At 42.9% G+C, this 20,669-nt stretch overlaps 1 protein-coding gene across 1 annotated transcript in view; it reads left to right on the top strand.

The window, feature by feature from the left end:
• Positions 1-18,384, top strand: part of ZFP1 (ZFP1 zinc finger protein) — a 22,247-nt gene extending 3,863 nt beyond the window's left edge. The window contains exons 2-4 of the mRNA XM_056136697.1: positions 179-236; positions 8,514-8,640; positions 16,126-18,384. Of these exons, the coding sequence (XP_055992672.1) occupies positions 222-236; positions 8,514-8,640; positions 16,126-17,210 (1,227 nt within the window). The 5' untranslated portion in view covers positions 179-221 and the 3' untranslated portion in view covers positions 17,211-18,384. The remainder of the gene's footprint in view (positions 1-178; positions 237-8,513; positions 8,641-16,125) is intronic.
• Positions 18,385-20,669: the final 2,285 nt, after the last annotated feature.

Genomic DNA, 20,669 nt, shown 5'->3' on the forward strand with positions numbered 1-20,669 from the left:
CCCAGTACCAAACACACACAAAAAGTTGAATGCTAGCAGCTTTGTCTTTTCCACTGCTTTTGAAGAAGCAAAAAGAAATATCCCAGGTGAAGTGAAGGGATTTTTTAACCGTCCCTCTTGGACTTCTGAGGTAAAGATAATCTTTAATAATAAAACCTTCCCTTTTCCTTTATTCCAGCTCTGCCTTCATAGTTCTTTGCCTTTATGCAAAACTGTAGAAAATGAACAAATCTGAGGTAAGTTTATTTTGTTCTTCAGTGCATTTGAGGAAATTTATAAGGATCTGGAAAATGAAATAGGTAAATTTAGATGAGTATAACTCAAGGAAAACATTGTAAGAATAACTGATCAGTGGTGCCAGAGCGATAATACAGTGGGTAGGGCATTTGCCTTGCATGTGGCTGTCCTGGGTTCTATTCCTACCATCCAGTAAGTCACATGAACACCACCTGGAGTGCTTCCCTGAGCATAGGGCCAGGAGTAAGCCCTAAGCATAGCCCCCAGAATGAACAAAAAGGACCATCAATAGCAGCAACCAAAAGATAAACAAATTCATTGTCGTACATTTTTTATGAATGTCATTTTTCAGGTTCTCTAGTGTTAATTCTAAACTTTTATGGACCTTTATAAGGATGGTATTCGTATAGCAACCTTAAGTGCAAGTGCAACATATTACTATAATTTATTTTTTCGGTCAGAAAATCATATTATGTGATACTAGGGAATTTGGGATATAGGTATGTTTTTAAATTTCTCCCTGATTCCTCCATGTCATTGTTACTGCTTTCTTGAGCACTTTCCAGAATTTTAAACAGTTGTAGGGAGCTGGGGCTTGGACCACACCTGTCTGTGCTCAGGACTTATTTCTGTCTGTGTGCTCAGGGAACCATTATATGGGGTGCTGGGGATGAAACCCAGGTCAGCCATGTGCAAGCCCAGTACTTTACCTGTTATTCAATCTCACCGGCTTCCCAATGTAGACTTCTATGATGTTTTGTTTTTGATTAAGGTATTTGATTTTTTTTATTGAATCACCATGAGATAGTTACAAAGCTTTCAGTTTTTGAGTTTCAGTCATATAGTGATCAAACACCCATTCCTCCACCAGTGCACATTCTCCACCACCACTGTTCCCAGTATATCCTCCCCTTTCCATCCCTCCCCCTGCCTCTCTGGCAGACAATTTCCCCCATACTCTTGCTCTACTTTTGGACATTACGGTTTGCAATATAGATACTGAGAGGCTATCACGTTTGGTTCTTTATCTACTTTCAGCACATATCTCCCATCCTGAACAATTTCTCCAACCATCATTGATATTTGATTTTAAAGGTATTTTTGAGTTTACAGAAAACTTGAGTGTTAAGAGTTCCCATATATTATTCCCTCACTCACATTAGGTAAACAGTAACCTTATTATTAATTTCATATTAATGTGTTATACTTGATATGGTCAGCCAATGTTGATACTTTTACTAAAGTCTATAGTTTAAATTAAGTTCCATTTTTTTTTTTTTAGATTTTATTCTTTTTTTTTTTTTTTACCTCTTTTTAATGGGTCACACCCAGCAATGCACAGGGGTTACTCCTGGCTTTGCACTCAGGAATTACTCCTGGCGGTGCTCAGGGGACCATATGGGATGCTGGGAATTGAACCCGGGTTGGCTGCATGCAAGGCAAACACCCTACCCTCTGTGCTATTGCTCCAGCCCCTACATTTTATTCTTAATGTTGTACTTTCTATAGGCTATGCAAACATACAATGACATATATCACACCATTACAGTATATAAAATTGTTTCTTTTTTTTTTTTTAATTTATTTTTTGGTTTTTGGGTCACACCAGGTGATGCACAGGGGTCACTCCTGGCTCATTCATGCACTCAGGAATTACTCCTGGTGGTGCTCGGGGGACCATAAGGGATGCTGGGAATCAAACACTGGTTGGCTGCATGCAAGGCAAACGCCCTACCTGCTGTGCTATCTCGCTCCAGCCCCAGAATTGTTTCACTGACCCAAAAATTCTGTGTGTCTTGTTTACCTATTTATTCCTCTCCTATGTTCAGCTGATTTTTTCGCTATCTATAGTTTTGCAGTTTCTAGGACGTCAGAGAGTTGGACCTACATAGTGTAGTCTTTTCAGATTAATTTCTTACATTTAAGATATGCGTCTCTATTTTTTAAATTTCAAAATTTAAGAAACTATAACACCATATTCTAAAATGACTTAGCCATTTTGTGTTTCTACCAGCAAAGAATGTATCCTGTTTCACATCCTTGTCAGCTTTTAGTGTTTCCAGTGTAGCATACTTTGTCCATTCCAATAAATGTGTAGCAGTACCTCATTATATATACAGCTTCCTTATAATGTGGTATCCTGTGTCTTTTCATGTGTTTCTCATTTATTTATTTGGGCCTCTTTTTTGTTTTTTTACCTTACCCAGCAGTGCTTGGGGCCTACCCCCAGCTCAGTACATGGAGATCTCCCCAATAGGGCTGGTTGACTGTTCATGCCAGAGTGGAACAAGGGGCTCCTACATACAAAGCATTTGCTCCAACCTCTTAATTCATTTCTCAGACCCTTATTTGCCAACTGTATGCATTCTTTAGTGAGGTTTTTGTTAAGGTCTTGTGTTTATTTGGGGGCCACACCTGGCAGTGCCCAGAGCTTTCTCTGTGCTCAGGGATCACTCTTGTCATCCTTCAGGAACCAAATATGTGGTACTGGAATCAGCCACATGCAAGGCAAAAGTCTTTAACCTTTGTACCATCTCTTCAGCCTGACAGGTTGTTTTTGTTTTGTTTTGTTTTGTTTTGTTTTTCAGCCTGACAGGTTTTTAAGGCATTGTAAGTAACCAGTGTTAACTAAGAAGAGGTGAAGGCACTCATATTGCTGCTGATAATATAACCAGTACTGCCTGGGGAGGAGTGTTGCGTGAATATTCGTTCAGTTGGAGGCACTGAGACAAGGAATGCGAAAGAAATTTATGTCATGAAGGGCCCGGGTTCTCTCAGTACTCTGACAAAGGTAGAGAGCCCCGAAATCTCCTTTTATTGATCATGGTACCTCTAAAGGGCACAAAGCATTGACTTCATCAAAAGGAGTTACAGAAAGAACATTGAGGTAGCAAAACATACATTGTTTCCTTGAGTCAGTAGCCCAGTAATTTTGGCCTCTGGAAAGAAGATACAAAACCAAAACTGAACCTCCCATGGGCTACAAGTGTTTGGATTTGCATCCCAAAGACTAGTTCTGGCTAGAGCCTGGAATCTGCATCCCGAAGATCTGGCCTGGCTAGCACCTGAGATCTGCATGTCCAAAGGCCAGCCAGGTTTCTGTGAGAAACGGAAAACTGCCCCTTACAGTATACTGAAATTATTTACTGAAGGCCTTTTGAAGGGGAAAAACCGGTCAGCCTCATACAAACTAGTCAGGACACACGAGAAATCTCACCCATTTTCATGGGTCCCTATGTTCCTGCCCGTTGTGCGGTACATTCTGTATGGGCTTACCCTGACAGCTCAGTCCAGCCCCAACAGGGGAGGAAGGACAAACAAATTGTTCATAGAAATTTTGTTAATACCAGACAACCTCCCTTAGGAGGGCATAAATTAGTTTTCGGGTCTGTCTGGCTTCATCTTTTCTGAGAGCTTACAGAAATCCCAACTGAATTACTTACTTTGCAAGGTCATGAGAAACAAAACTAAAGGGCTGAGTGGTTGTACCATCTGACAGAGTTAAAGCATGGATCAGGTGTTAAATGTCTGGTGAGTTGATGGGCTGCTCTTTTCTTCCTTTTTGGTGGGACGGTATACCCAGATGTTCTCAGGGCTTACGGGCTTACTCTTTGTGGGTCACTCCTAGCAGTGCTCAGGGGACCATATGGGGTGCTGGGGATCAAACCTGGTTTGGCCATGTGCAAGGCAAATACTACCCGCTGTACTGTGGCCTCTCTATTTCCTTTTAGGTCTTAGGTCAACTGTCAAGTCAGGAGTAGATGGAAGCAGAGGACATCTGTGAAATGAGATGAGATGAGATGAAAGTGCTTATCTGGTCTAAGGCAGCATAGTGAGAAGGGAGATCTCATCAGCGCATTCTCCTACAAGCCAGCCAGGCACTCATAGCAGTCTGTGCTAGCCTTACCTAGATATTCTGCCCTCTGGCCGAAAATGGTATCATGGCAGTCAGTGTCTCACTGGTGACAGTCACATTTCTGCTTTTGAGTCACCCTGTTCCAATCTAAATAACAATTTGATATCAGTAGAGAATCTGATCCTGCAATCTCATTCTTTCTCAGAATTTTCTTCTGCTGTGTGTGGTTTTAAGTCTTTTTGGATTAATTTTGTTTTACTGACTTCTTCAGATCAGGTACATCTACCATTTTGTTTTTGTCTTTGGGTCAGACCCAGTGATGCTCAGGGATTATTCCTGGCTCCGCACTCAGGAATTACTCCTGGCAGTGCCTGAGGGATCACACCCACATCAGCTACATGCAAAGCAAACGCCCTGCCTGCTGTACCGTTACTCCACCCCCTTGTATGTATCTTTTTTTTTTTTTTTTTTTTGCTTTTTGGGTCACACCCAGCGATGCTCAGGCGTTACTCCTGGCTCACTCAGGAGACACTCCTGGCGGTGCTTGGGGGACCATATGGGATGCTGGGAATCGAACCTGTATCGGCCATGTTGGCTGCATGCAAGGCAAACGCCCTACCCGCTGTGCTATCGCTCCAGCCCCGCTTTGTATGTATCTTTATACTATGATAGTACTTCTTGTCTGATTCTTTCTTACATTCTCTTTTCAGTGCCAGGTATCTGACCCAAGACCAAGGCCTCATTCATGAGAGGCAGGTGCTCTGAGCCACTTTCCCATCACAGGTCCTGTGGAGGGGCAGATCCACTCTGGTGGTTCTTGGGGAACCATGTGCTGCCAAGGTTTAAGCTGTCTGTCCTCTTCCCTCTCCCATTCTTTTGTGTCATCCTTGTTGGTGTTACTGTTGTGCTGACTAGGGGTAGCACACATGCCCGCTGTGTTGATGACACATTTCCATTGTGGTGTTCTTAGGGGCCACACACAAGGTTGAGGTGCTGGCACACTCAGCTGCAGTGCTCGCTGAGCTTTGGACTCCTGTAGCTTGTGTCTGGGCTCAGCAGGTGTCACACTCTTAGCCGGAGCTCCTCACTTAGTGTGGGACTTGACTGTGGTTCTCACATACACGCTCACCGGGCTTGCCTTTTCCAGCTGTCATACATCTTTTCAGCTGGGGTGCTCGCCAAGTGTCGCACCCCTTCCATGATGTTCACACTCGGCTGCAGTATGACTGGGAAAGACTGTGCCAGAGGTCGCAAACAGCAAGGCTGCGAGCTCAGATGGCAGAGCTGCCGAGATTATGCTCCATGCAGGTGGCACTCAGGGATTTGACACTTGTGGCCATGTGCTTGCGAGGCAGGTGCCCGAAAGCAGGTGCCACTTCTCTTGGTTGGGCTCTTTTCTGTGCCGTGGTTTGGAAAATTTCCTTAGGGACATTTTTATTGGATATACTAGTCAAGATCAATACTTCCTTTCTTTTCTTGTTTTGTTTTGTTTATTTACACACAACAGTGCTCCACGCTTACTTCTGGTGGGTTTGGGGACCATAAGGGGTGCTGGGGTTGGACCTGGGTTGACCTTGTGTAAGGCAAGTGCCTTTGCAGCCTTCCTGTTGCTCCAGACCCCAGTATTTATTCCCTTTTTGCTCTTTTATCACTAGGTGGGGGGCCTCTTTTGTATGTCCTTTAGTGATTGAGTCCCTGCAGTAGTTGGTGCTAACAAACTGTTGTTTGATTGTTTTACCCAGTTTTTGTTATCCTTTCCCAGGATCTTTAGGTCATTTTAGGTCATTGCATCTTAGTTAAGAAGTCCAAGAGCAATGATCACTCTAGACAAGAACTAAGTGCTGAAAATAGATAAAAGGATATACATGATAACCTTTCAGCACCTATATTGCAAGCGAGAGAGAGAGAGAGAGAGAGAGAGAGAGAGAGAGAGAGAGAACTAGGGACATTGGTGGTGGGAAATGTACTCTGGTGAAGGGACAGTTGTTGGAACATTGTATGACTGAAAACTAATCATAAATAACTGTAATTGTGTATCTCATGGTGATTCAATAAAAAAATTAATTAATTTTTGTGGCTGGAGCGATAGATAGCACAGCGGGTAGGGCATTTGCCTTTCACGCAGCCAACATGGCTGACACAGGTTCGATTCCCAGCATCCCATATGGTCCCCCGAGCACCGCCAGGAGTGATTCCTGAGTGCATGAGCCAGGAGTAACCCCTGAGCATCGCTGGATGTGACCCAAAAAGCAAAAAAAAAAAAACTTTTTAAACTTTCATAAGATAGTTTCTGAGAAGATAATAAGAACTTTACAAAAAACCCCTTATATAATCCTGTTAAAGTGTAAAGAAATAAATATTAAAATCTTTTGACTCAAAAAAAAAACAAAACAAAAAGAAGTCCAAAGACCTGTCTGCTTGTCAGAACATGAGCTGTTTAATTTCTTTCCTGCAATGTGTACTACACCCTTTGTACTGAGTGCTTTTACATTTTCTGATTATTTACTTTTCCTCCTTTATGCCTGGAAGTTCATTGGTTTGCTTCTCCCTGCCCCTTTAAAATCTTTTTTTAGGTGCTTTCTCCACTATGAGGATGTGCCCTTATCTTGACCTGAGCTATCTCCTCTCAGCTTTTCCTCTTTAGAGAAGCCCAGGTTTGCTCTTAAACATGTGTCTCTTTCTGCCCTCACATTTCTCTCAGCAAATTTCTCTAAATATGGCTATTATACATCTCTTAAAAACCACAAATACAGGGGCTGGAGCAGTAACACAGAAGGTAGGGTGTTTGCCTTGCATGCAGCCAACCTGGGTTCGATTCCCAGCATCCCATATGGTCCCCTGAATACTGCCAGGAGTAATTCCCAAGTGCAGAGCCAGGAGTAACCCCTGTGCATTGCCAGGTGTGACCCAAAAAGAAAAAAAAGCCACAAATAATAAAATATTTTATTTGATTTTGTGGAGTATAAAAATGCACAGAAATACAAATAAGAGTAGGTTGAATTATATAAAATTGCCATCTTTAACTTATTTGTGCTGGCTCGTACTGCTGGTGGTTTACACTTGAGTGTGGTTTAATGAATATAAATCATGGCACCAGTATCAATATGTTTTTCTGTTTGTTTTTTCTAAACACCCTTTTGTGTATCAAAATAGTGATTGTTAGGACCAGATAGATAGGACAGGTGTTAGACTCATGCAAAGCATGCAGCTGATCAGCGCATGGTTCTTGGCAACACAGGGTTCCCCCTCAGCATCACTGGATACTGTCCTGGAGGCCCTCAAGCACAATGAGGCCCAGGCAATACCATTACTTAGTTCAGACCCAAGTGCATGTCTTCCTCCATCATGGTGTGCTCCCTCACTTGCTGTTCTTCATTTTAAGTTCCCTCAATGCTACTAAAAAAAACACACAACATTTTCTTCACTTAGAGAGAGCCAAAAAAAGTTTTGTGTAGATATACCCGGTCCTCTTTTTTTTTTTTTTTTTTTTTTTTTTTTTGCTTTTTGGGTCACACCTGGCGATGCACTCGGGAGTTACTCCTGGCCGTGCTCAGGGAACCATATGGGATGCTGGGAATCGAACCCGGGTCAGCCGCGTGCAAGGCAAATGCCCTACCCGCTGTGCTATCTCTCCAGTTCCCATACCCAGTCCTCTTTTGAATACTTTTGCATACATTACTGAAATTTATAGACTGGAGGGTAGAGGGAGGTCGGGTATTATTATTTTCAGGCCTTTGTGTGTTTTTCTATATGTATGTTCTGCTAAATTGTTTCTTGTGCCTTTATTTTCAGGACTTTGTTATTTAAGTTTGTCTATGGAAAACTTTTGTGTACAAGGAACTTTTCTGGAGGTCTTAATGTTTTATTAAACATGCCATTTTGTTTTAATTATAATTCTTAATTAATCAAGATTTGTATTTTCTCCCAAACACAGTGCTTTTTTGTTTTGTTTTGTTTGTTTGTTTTTGGGCTATTCTCAGAGCTTGCTCCTGTTCTCTCTCAGGGATCACTCCTGGCACTGCTCTGGGGACCATATGGGATGCTGGGGATCAAACTTCAGCTGACTGCATGCTAAGCAAGTGCCTTACCTGCTGTACAATCTCTCTGCCCCCTGTATACACTATATTTTTTATTTACTTTCTCCTTGTATATATCATAAGAGAGGAAAAAGCATTTTATTGATCATAGTTACCAGGCACATAGGATGTGCTATAGAAATAGGTGCATCTGAATAAATGCTTTATTTACAAAAAAATGTATTGGCAACATGACAAAGCATAGTGGACACTATATACATTTGATGTTATGTAAATTTTCATGGCAAATTACTTCCACAGCCCATGGCAAGAATCTTTTTTTTAAGTCACATGTCCCTCAAATGTTGATCATTTCCAAATTATTAGCAATCTGTCATTTTCAGGGATCTGTTTCTTTTACGGATGTAACAGTGGATTTCACCCAGGAGGAGTGGGAGCAGCTGGACCCCGCTCAGAAGATCCTATACATGGACGTGATGCTGGAGAATTATAGCAACTTACTGTCAGTAGGTAAGGATGGGCATCTTTCATGACTAACTATGGAAGTTTGGCCACCGGCTTCAGTGTTGAAGCTGAGAGAGTTCTACCTTCATTTTCAGGATTTCTAAAGTCTAAGCACCAAGTCGCTACATTCCATTAGTAAATTATACAGTCAAGCCAGGTCTGATGTTCAGGTTGGAATAACGAAGAGTTATGAATAGCAGAGTAGCAGTTGCCCACTTAGAACTTTCTAGAGGAGAATCAGAAGGCAGTGGAAGTAGTAGCCCAGGGACTGTGAATGGTTTGGTCTCCCTGAGCCTGGCTCATAACTGAGAACAGAAGATCTGTGTCTCAGCACACCTCTAGCACTTCTTCTTCTGACTTTACTCTTCTTGTTTAATTGTAAGCCTTTGCTCTGTGTTTAGTTCCCATTTATTTATTTATTTATTTATTTATTGGGTCAATTTTTCTTATTTTTTTCTTTTTTATAAATTTATTTATTGAATTACTGTGAGAGCAGTTACAAAGCTTTTGGGTTTAAGTCTCGGTCATACAATGATAAAACACCCGTCCCTTCACCAGTGCCCATTTTCCACCACCAAAAACCCCAGTATACCCCCCATCCCACACCCTCCACCTGTGGGGCAAGTGATTTCCATATTACTCTTTCTCTACTTTGATTACATTCAATATTTTTTGACACCAGCCTCACCATTATTATTTGGGATTTTGCCCCAACACTCAGATCTGCTGAAAATGCAACCGTAGACAATTTGTTTTCTATTGCTGGTTATGAATAACATAAGATGTCACACGGCTGCAGTAGTGACCATGTGATTTTGAAGTTCCAAAATTTTAACAATTAAATCTGGAGGGATTTCTGCCAAAACCTGCTGGGTTCTGAGATTTGTTCCTGAGTCTCTTGGATCATGACCATTAAGCAGCTTCATCAGGAGCCAGAGAGGCCATTCATGAGTGACTACGCAGGGTCTCAGGGCGGGGAAGAAAGGGCCGGCTCCACCTCATCCCATGAGACCCTGCGTGTCTCGTCACTGTGGGCCCAAACCTGACTGTCCAATGGCCTCTGGAGGATGGCAGCCACCGAGCAGCCAAGCGGGAGCAGGCGGAGGGATGGCACCCTTTCCTCCCTGGGGTGACCCGGTGCCAGTAACCAGCTGCAGGGACCAGACACATTTCTGCCAAAAGCTGCTGGGTTCCAAGATTTGTTTCTGAGACTCTGGGGTGATGGCCATTAAGCAGTTTGATCAGGAACCAGAGAGGCCTTGCCTTCAGTTATATAGCTGAGCTGGAGGTGGTTTGTGGGTGTGTCTACCACGTACCTAGTTTTTGGCTGTTTACATTTTTGGTAAACTTGGCTCCAAGTTGTTGGGGTCTGATCAAAGGGACAGCAGCAGTTTTGAGGTATTTAGAAGTCTGAAGGTGCTATCAGGCTGCTGATGCACTCACCTCACAGGTACAGATTGAGCTGCTGGCGGCACCATACCCCATTTAGTTCCCTTTTAATAGTATTTATTAGTATTTGATTTTGCCCTAATGTTTACTTTTTCTGTTTGGTGGAAATGGTGTGATGACTTCAAGGAAGAGAGAATTTTTTCAGTACAAGAGTTTAATTTTTCTCCTGGACACAAATGATAAGAGTCAGCAATAGCCCAGGGCCAAGAGATAGTACATGGGTGAGGGTATGCAGGGCACAAAGATCCACTTCCCCCCTCCACCCGTTCCATTCCCGGCACCGCATAGCTCCTGAGAATCACTGGGTGTAGCTCTGGAGCCCTGAGTACTGCCAGGACGGCCCTGGCTGTCCCTGGTACCACAGAGCCCTAGAACCTTTGCACATTGGCCTGCTACTTGGTTGACTAAGAATCAACGTCCTAGGATGGGGCCCCCGAACTACTTGAGCAACGCTTGGGAAGCAAAGAAAGTGAAAGAATAATACTTGATCACTTGATTTCCCATTAATCATTGATTTGCTCAAGTGGGCACCAGTAATGTCTCCATTCGTCCCTGTCATGTGCTACTGTAGCCCAATGGTGTCTGTTCTAGGAATGCGAAAAGCCTCAAACTGATCATTCAGGGTCTTGACAAAGAAGTCTGACCATCTTGTAGGTGGGCGGCCACATGGTCTTTTGATATCCTGTGGAATCCAGTCAGTAATGGCTCTAGTATTTCTGCCCACACAGCAGAGCCTGGCAAGCTATCTGTTGCGTATTCAATATGCCTAAACTAGTAATTACAATGAGTCTCATTCCCCTGACCTTGAAGGAGTCACCAACACAGCAACATTGAGAAGGATGAGGAAGAAGAGGCTGATAAAATTTCAAGGCCGAACTAGGCTGCCCAAACAAAGAAAGACAAAAATGATTATCTGTACTTTCAATGCACGTACACAGGCATCAGATGTATCCATCGAGGACCTGATTGTACAAGCGCGGAAGATCAAGTACGACATCATTGGTCTGACTGAGACAAGAAGGCATCAATCACATACGCTGTTTTCGACACTGGAGAAGAACTGTTCCTTGGAACATGCGACGAAAGAGGCGCTGGAGGCATCAGTGTCCTTATCAACACGAACTTGGCCATGAGCAAGTTGATTCATTCGAATGCCTAACAACCCGAATCGGATGATTGCACTTGAATAGATGTGGCTCACTACTGGCAGTTTCTATCTTCGTTGTCTATGCATCAATATCCAATTATGATGAAGGAGAAATTGAGAAGTTCTATACGGAGCTGGAGAAGTTCTATAAAGAAGACCACACCTTCTCCAAGATTATTGTCGGTGACTTTAATGCCAAGATAGGACCGAGAAGATCAGCTGAAGAGCTCCACATTGGGACCCATTGCCTAAAATGGAACGAACAGGGTGAGAGACTGTCTGAGTTCATCATGTCGACCAAGACCATCCATGGTAACTCACAGTTCCAGAAGGCTGAATCTAAACATTGAACATGGGAGTCTCCCTGTGGACGGTTCCACAACGAAATTGACCACAGCATATTCCGTCAATGATTTTGCCTGACCAGTGTCGCTGTTGTCCCAAAATTCCAAACGGGATCAGACCGCCATCTCCTTCATGCAAAATTCTACTTCACAGAGTAGGGAGAAAGGGCTACAAAGTTTAAGAAGAGAAGTCCCAGAACGACCACTAACTGGGAGCTCTTTGGCACTATTGCTGCAACATGGGAAGATGCCATCGTTGATAACATTGACAAGGAATAAGATCAACTGGTTCAGCACCTCCATGATTGTGTGAGGAACGCCAAGGGAGAGATAGTCACAAAAGAAAAGCCTCTCTTCAAAAACTCTTGAGCTTATTCGCCAACGTGGTTTGTCGCATGCCTCAGGGAACCGCAAGTGAACGTCAGAGCTCTCAAAGTAGTGCAGAGATGCAATAAAGGTAGACCTCAAAGAGAAAAGAGTAGCAGTGCTGGTAGATGCGGCAGAAGCTGGGAAAAGCATTCGTAACGCTCGCCTGTCCTTCGCCAACTGTAAGACCAAGATGAATGCCTTCCGACGTCCTGATGGATCTATCACATCTTCCAGAAGGGCAATGGAGAAGATTATCCATGACTTCTACTCAGATCTCTTTGATAGCCATGTCTGCCTGCCCACATATCAATTCCGCAAGATGGATATGTCGTTCCCAACGTTCTCTCTTCCAAAATCCGACACACCATTTCATAGGTAAAGAAATGAACAGCACCTGGCCCAGACAGGGTCAGACCTGAACACCTGAAGAACCTGCCGTCAGTACTCATCAATATACTGGCTCAGCTCTTCATGCACTACCTGTCTGAATGCAAGGTTCCATCCCAATGGAAAACCAGCAGTACTGTACTACTGTACAAGAAGGGAGACATTCACGACATTGGCAACTATCGCCCAATCTGCCTGTTGTCTGTCATCTACGAGCTGTTCACTCTAGTTATCCTGAATAGGATTGGCATAACACTAGATGAAGGACAACCATGCGAGCAAGCCAGGTTCCCCAAGGGATTCAGCACACAGTAACCAAGCTCATTGAGGTTTCTTGAGAGTTCAAGATGCTGCTCTGTCTAACGTTCATTGATTTAAAGAAGGCCTTTGATTCTCTTGAGATGGAAGCGGTCATCAAAGCCCTAGCCAATCAGGGCATTCATACTCAATACATCAGGATCCTCTGTGAGCTGTATTATGAATTCACTACCAGGATTTCACCATCCTACAAAGAAGTGATCATTGATGTCAAGAGAGGGGTTCGGCAGGGTGATACCATTTCACCGAAACTCTTCAGTGCCACCTTCAAGAATGTCATGTGACGACTGGAATGGGAAGGAATGGGAGTGAAGATAGATGGTCGGCAACTACACCAACTCCGCTTTGCTGATGACATCGTTCTAATAACATCAAATATTAGCCAAGCGGCACAAATGCTGGCCGACTTTCGATCTTGAGTGTGGAAAGGTCGGACTCCAGCTAAATCTCACGAAGACAAAGTTTATGAGAAACAGTCTCGTTCCTGACACTCCATTCGCTCTCAATGGAATGACCATCTCAGAATGTAACAGTTATGTGTACCTAGGTCGAGAAGTCCACATGACAAATGACCTGGTACCTGAGTTGCGCAGGAGGAAGAGAGCAGCGTCGAAGAAATAGCTCAGAGGATGAAGAACCTCCGGCTCCAGGCACATCTCTTCGATTCCACTGTTCCTCCTGCATTAACATATGCCTCAGAGACCTGGGCCCTACGAAAACAGGATCAGAACTCTATTCGGGTCTCCCAAAGAGGAATTGAAAGAGCTATGATTGGAGTATCACGTTTCACTCAAATCAGAGAAAATCTGGAGTTCCGACCTCCGTCCACGGTCAAGAATCAGGGACGTTGTCTCGTTTGCCAAGGCATCGAAAATCAGATCAGCTGGACACATAATGAGATTTGAAGACAGCCACTGGACTAAAAGAATAATACATAGATTATACATAGATTTAAAAGAAATACAATACATAGATGAAACTAAAGACTATTTAAGTCCTTGGTTGGGATTTAAATAATAATAGTAAAATAATTTGATCCAATGATCTCTTCAGATGGTTTGGGAAGAAATTAAACACATTAGATGGAGAGAGTTAGAATGTGATAGTAAAAGCACATTCTCCAACAGTTTCAGAAGAAAATGGTGAATCCTGCGCTGGTAATAGTAATTGATTATGTTGTGAGGATATTGAAGAATTAGTTTCTGGATATTTCCATCCATTTGCATAAGTCTTACTTTAGAGATTTGGAGCCTTGAAAGCCAGTAAGAAATACTGTTTTTAGGAAGTTACTTGGGATAGATGAGAGTGGAGAGAAGGGGGCATGTAGAATAGGGGTTGATCTTACCCTTGGAATTCAGAGTCAGAGAGTTGGTGCTAAACTCTGAAATGCCTGTATAATTGTCCCTAACACATTTATCTGTTTTTCATCTTGATGGCTACAACACCCAGTAGTATGAAGGGACTACTGGCAGTCTGGCAGTGTGACTTGTATCCATGAATTACAAGGTTTCAAAGTGATTAATAATTAGGGTTGTTTTTGTCTTTGTTTTACTTTTTTTAAATTTTTTTGATCACACCAGTGATGCTCAGGGGTTATTCCTGGCTCTGTACTCAGGAATTACTCCTGGAGATGCTCGGGGACCATATGGGATACCAGGATTTAACCCAGATCAGCCACATGCAAGGCAAACACCCTATCTGCTATACTATTGCTCCAGGCCCTAATGATTAGTTTTCAGGTGTGTAATGTTCCAACTGGAGCGATAGCACAGCGGTAGGGCGTTCGCCTTACAAGCAGCCAACATGGCCGACCCGAGTTCGATTCCTCCGCCCCTCTCGGAGAGCCCGGCAAGCTACCGAGAGTATTCGATATGCCAGACACAGTAACAACAAAGTCTCCAATGGAGACGTTACTGGGCCCGCTCGAGCAAATCGATGATCAACGGGAGGGCCTTTACCTTTACCTTAATGTTCCAACACCAATCCCTTCAGCGGTATTTGCTTTCTTCCACCAGTGTCCTTAGTTTCCCTCCTGCCTCCAGCCTGCCTATATGACAGGCACTTTTTCCTTTTTCTTTTTTCCTTTTGGACAATGTTATTTACAATACTGTTACTGATAGAGTATAATGTGTATGACTTTACCCCTTTCAGCACCCAGTCCTCATCCCAAAGTGACTACTTTCCTCTATCTTTGTGTAATGGTCCTTACCCTGACTTATCCTTTTCTTTCCCAGTGGAGGACTTCCTCCTCAGGGCCAGATTTGCTCTTTGTTTCTATTGTCTTGGGGATTAGTTCCCTGCTATGTTTCTGGTTATCTGCATATGAGAGAGATTCTGTCTGTTCCTCTTCCTCTGACTCATTTCACTCGGCCTGATAACTCTTCAGATCCACCCATGTATCAGCAAATTGCATGACTTAATCTTTTTTGGAGAACACATCTGATAATGTTCAGGGCTGACTCCTGGCTCTGCATTCAGGGATCACTCCCAGTAGGTTTGGGGAACCATATGCCTTACCGGGATTGAACTTGGGTCAGCTGCATACAAGGCAAGCGCCCTTCTTTCTGTATTGTCACTCCAACCCCCACTTCATCTTTTCTTACAGCTGAGTAGTATTCCACTGTGTATTTGCACCATAACCTCTATACCCAGTCATCTGTTCTTGGGCTCTTGGGTTGTTTCCAGATTTTGGTTCTTGTAATTAGTACTACAAGGCACATAGGAGAGTTGAGGTCTTTTCTGCTTTGTGTTTTTGGGCCCTTGGGGTATATTCCAAGATGTGGAATTCCTGGGGCATGTGGAAGCTCAATTCCTAGTTTTCTGAGGAATGTACATGTTGTTTTCCCAAAAACTGAATCAGTTATCCTTCCCACCAGCAGTGAAGGACAGTCCCTTTTCTCCCACTTTCTCACCAACACTGGTTGCTGTTGCTCCTTTTGATATGTGCAGTAGTGCCTGAGGTGTGAAGAGATATCTCATTGTTGATTTGATTTGCATTTCCCTGGTGATTAAGGATCCAGAGCATTTTCTCTTATGCCTTTTGACCATTGTATTTCTTCTTTGCGGAAATTTCTGTTTATCTCTTCTTCCTGTTTTTTCATTTGGTTGAATATTGTTTTCTTGTACAGTTTTACCATGCTTTATAAATCTTGGATACTAACCCTTTATTCGATGAAAGATCAGCAGCTATCAAAATTTAAAAGCCAGGGGGGACTTTTTGTGCATGTTTGGGTAGAGGTTTGATTTGGGGCCATACAGGTGTTACTTGGGGCCCACTGGTGGCAGTGCTTAGGAGAACATGTGTGGTTCTAGGGATTGAACCTGCATTGCTACAAGCTGAGTGAGTTCCTTAACCCATATGCTATCTTCATGACCTGCAGTGGCGACTTTTAATATTGGAAGTTCAGGTCACAAATAAAACCCGAGTCTTCGTGGTAGAGCATTCACCTTCTGTAATGTTCACGTGTTCTTTCCTAGAAGTATGGAAGGCTGATGACCAGGTGGAGAGGAAGCACAGAAACCCAGATGAGCAGGCAAGACAATCTGTCATCCTCAAGAATCAAAGCCCAATTGAGAACAGAGGTGACCTCTCTGAGAAAACATTTGATCTCAGCACAGACTTTGTTTCTTTAAGACAGGTACCCTATAAATACGACTTATATGAAAAGTCCTTGAAGTACAACTCAGAATTACTTAATAGTAATAAAAGCTATCTAAGAAAGCAAACTGACAATGAGTATGATGGGTTTGGGAAAGCACTCGTCTATCTGAAGCAAGAGAAAACCCATTCTGGAGTGGAATACTCTGATTATAATAAAATTGAGAAAGCCTTCAGTCATAAAGAAGCCATTTTTAAACATCAGAAGATTAGAAATTTGGTGCAGCCCTTTATTTGTAATTATTGTGACAAAGCTTTTTCCTTTAAATCACTCCTTATTAGTCATAAGAGAATACATACTGGAGAAAAGCCTTATGAATGTAACGTGTGTAAGAAAACCTTCTCCCATAAGGCAAACCTCATTAAACATCAAAGAATTCATACCGGGGAGAAGCCTTTTGAATGCCTTGAATGTGGAAAAGCTTTCACTCACCAGTCAAACCTCATCGTACACCAGAGGGCACACATGGAAAAGAAGCCCTATGGGTGCAGTGAATGTGGCAAGACCTTTGCCCAGAAGTTTGAACTTACCACGCACCAGAGAATTCACACAGGAGAGCGACCCTATGAGTGCAGTGAATGTGCAAAAACTTTCTTCAAGAAATCAAACCTAATCATCCACCAGAAAATTCACACAGGGGAGAAACGCTATGAGTGCAGTGAATGTGGAAAGTCCTTTATCCAGAACTCACAACTTATTATACACATGAGGACACACACAGGAGAGAAGCCGTATGAATGTACTGAATGTGGTAAGACATTCAGCCAGAGGTCAACTCTCAGACTGCATTTACGAATTCACACGGGAGAGAAACCCTACGAGTGTTCGGAGTGCGGGAAGGCCTTCAGCCGCAAGTCTCGGCTCAGCGTCCATCAGAGAGTTCACATAGGGGACAAACCCTGAGACTGCCACCTTCCCTGGAGGAGAAACCTCAGGAAGGTACTGAAGAAACACAGAAATTCACAACGAGATATGGTCTGTAAACTAAGAAATAGAAAAGAATATGATACTGAAGTCAGATATAGTACATATCTGAGTAAATGGCTAAAGAGTACATATCAGGATATAAACAGCCATGCCTAGCTGTTTTACAAACTTTCCAAATTCTTGATTTATTTAAGAATGAAATATTCTGGGAATTGGCATAGAGGATCTACAAACTGTACCCTTGGAATGTAGTGGCTGTGTTAAATTATGTCACAAAAATGCAAATTGTGTGTTGATTTGCATATGAGGGTTTACAGTCGCCGAGAATTGGAAAGCTTTGTCCTGTGATGATTAGGACACATCAAGCAAAACTTTTATACCTGATGTCCTGTGTTCTTCAGTACCCTTTACAACCCAGTATGCATTCCAAATGAAGTGTCTGAGGGTCTTTTCGGTACCTGGAAGATGTCCTCCCTACTGCTGGAGGGCGCCACAGGGTGGTGCTGCATCTTGAGTAGACAGAAGACTCCGTTGACACTTTAACCTAGGTGGAGGATTTGCTGGCATTTGCACAAATATGCAAATATGATGTAATTAAGAGATTCGGAGAGTGAAAGGTGGCAGCTGTGGCCTGTATGGCACCACCTGATGGAAATGGCTCTGAGGAGAAGACCTACATCTCAGCCGCTTCCACCCGTTGGTGGGGTATTTCCTTACAAATATGCATGACTTGTGTCCAAACATTTATAACTCAGAACGGTTTGTATTTTTGTGTATTTCTCATTTCTCTCATACTTCATGAATTTTATGAATTGTCTTGCAGAAAGTAGGATACAAAAATAGTTCCCATGTATGATATTTCAGATAATTTAGAGCAAAATTTTAAGAAACTCATTAAATATGTTACCTTTTTAAATGTCCACATTTTATTTTAGAAATAAAAATCTGCTATTTTCTATTTAAAGTAGGCATTTCCACTTCCTTGAGTCTTCAAAGAATTTCTCTTTGAAGCCTGAGAGTGTATTTAAAGTATTTTAAAGAATCACAAACACTAAAACTAGACTTCTTGGGGTCAGAGTGATAGCACAGTGAGTAGGGCATTTGCCTCGCACAGAGCCAACCCAGGTTCGATCCCTGGCATCTCATATCGTCACCCCATGCACCACCAAGAGTAATTTCTGAGTGCAGATCCAGGAGTAATTTTTAAGCTCTGCTGGGTATGACCCAAAAAGATTTTAAAAAAATAAATAAAATTAGACTATTCAGTGACCTCTACATGTAGTGTTTGATGGTTAACCGCTTAAAAATGTTTTGCTGGAGTTGGGCAGACAGTACAGAGGGTAGAGGGCTTGCCTTTTACATATCTGACCACAGTTCAATCACTAGCACCACATACGGTCCCCTGAGCACTGCTGAGTTTGGTTCTCCCCCCCAAAAAAAATCCAAAATAATATTTTGTTTTGTTTACATATTTCAGATGATACTTCTCCACATGCCTTCTATTCAATCCCCAACACTGCATGGGTATGACGCAAAAATAATACACCATATTAAACGATTTCAAATGATGAGAGTCCACCTCACCTCATCCCTCATAAATTATATTAGAATTGCCAACAATAATGGTAACTGGCTTTTTTTTTTTTTTGCTTTTTGGGTCACACCCAGCGATGCTCAGGGGTTATTCTTGGCTCTGCACTCAGGAATTACTCCTGGTGGTGCTTGAGGGACCACATGGGATGCCGGGGATCGAACCCAGGTCAGCCGCGTGCAAGGCAAACGCCCTACCCGCTGTGCTGTCGTTCCGGCCCCTCTGCTTGTTTTTAAGGTGTGCTTGGCAGGGAGGGTCACACACAGCAGTGCTAGGGACCATGCGTGCTGGGTATTAAACCCATGTGCAAAGTCTGCATTCTAGTCCTCAGCCAGCTCCCCTGCCACTGCCTTTTTTTCTTCAAATTTAAGACCACTGATATGCTGTAACTATTGGTGAATGTGACTTTCTGAATACATTTGCCAAAATATCCATAGTTCACTAAGACTTGTCTTTCTAAATGTTCCTCTTCCCTGTTAACAGCAAGGAAGCTGGGGAAAAGGTTAATTGTTAATATTGTTTTTATAAAGGCACATTGTGGCCAACCTCCTTGGAAATTATGACTCTTTTTACATTAAAAATATATACACCTTGGGGCCAGAGAGAGAGTACAATGTATAGGGTGCTTGCCTTGCACATAGCCCATCGTTTTTGTTTTTTGTTGTTGTTGTGTTGTTGTTGTTGTTGTTGTTTGCTTCTCGAGTCACACCTGGCAATGCACAGGGATTACTCCTGGCTCTGAACTCAGCAATTACTCCTGGCAGTGCTCAGGGGACCATATGGAATGCTGGGAATTGAACCCGGGTCAGCCGCATGCAAGGCAAAAGCCCTACCTGCTGTGCTATGGCTCCAGTCTAGCCCACCCATTTTCTATCCCTAGCACCACGTATGGGTTCCTTGAGCCTGCCAGGGGTGTTCCCAGAGTGCAGAGCCAGATATGGCCCCCAAATTAAAAAGTTTACATCCTTCATTCCAAGAATTTCAATCCTGGGAAGTTATTCCTAAGGGAAGAAAGTGCCAGTACTTAAGATATTTTTATCAGTGTGTATTGTATTTTTGTCAGGGACTTTAAAAAAAAATAGTGTGAATGAACCCCAGCAAGGGAGTAATTGAATAAACTGTGGTGAAAACATACCATGGCTGGAGAGGTTCCATGGAAAAAGAATGTGTAGGATTAAACACCTCAGGCTAGAGGAGGAAAGCAGGAGAAGTATGTGTGTTGTGGATGTGTGTGTACACCAACTTTTAAAAAATAAACATCTAAGACCCCTATGTGTGTCTTTGTGTATGATTTCATGGGCCAGGAAAACAGAATTCCCCACCTCAGCACAGCCCTTGAATGAGGCTCCAGGTTTGATCTCCATATTATTCATGACTTTCTGAATACATTTGCCAAAATAGCCATAGCTCATTAAGCCTTTGCTTTTCTAAATGTTCCTCTTACCTATTAACAGCAAGGAAGCAGGGGAAAGGTTAATTTATATACTAATACTAGCTACATTCCCTAGTATTGCTAGGGGGTAGCCCCCAGGAATGTGAACATGTGGGTGTGCTTGAGCATACTCCAGACGCAGTGCTCCAGAATCACACCCAGCGGTACTTTGGAGACCACGTGGTGCCAGCGATCAAACCCAGGTTTCCTTCATGTAAAGTATATATTCCAGCCATTTGAGTTAGCTCCCTGCAGGTACAGGTTTATTTTTTAGTTTATTTTATCCCCCAGTGTGTGTGTATGTGGTTAGTTGTTCGGCTGGTTGTTTTTATTTGACTTGGGGGGGTCAGATCCAGTGATATTTAGGGGTTACTCCTGACTCTGCACTCGGGAATGGCTTTAGTTGGTGCTA

Source organism: Sorex fumeus, unplaced genomic scaffold (assembly GCF_029834395.1).
Source record: "Sorex fumeus unplaced genomic scaffold, SorFum_2.1 ptg000122l, whole genome shotgun sequence".
Classification (NCBI taxonomy): domain Eukaryota; kingdom Metazoa; phylum Chordata; class Mammalia; order Eulipotyphla; family Soricidae; genus Sorex; species Sorex fumeus.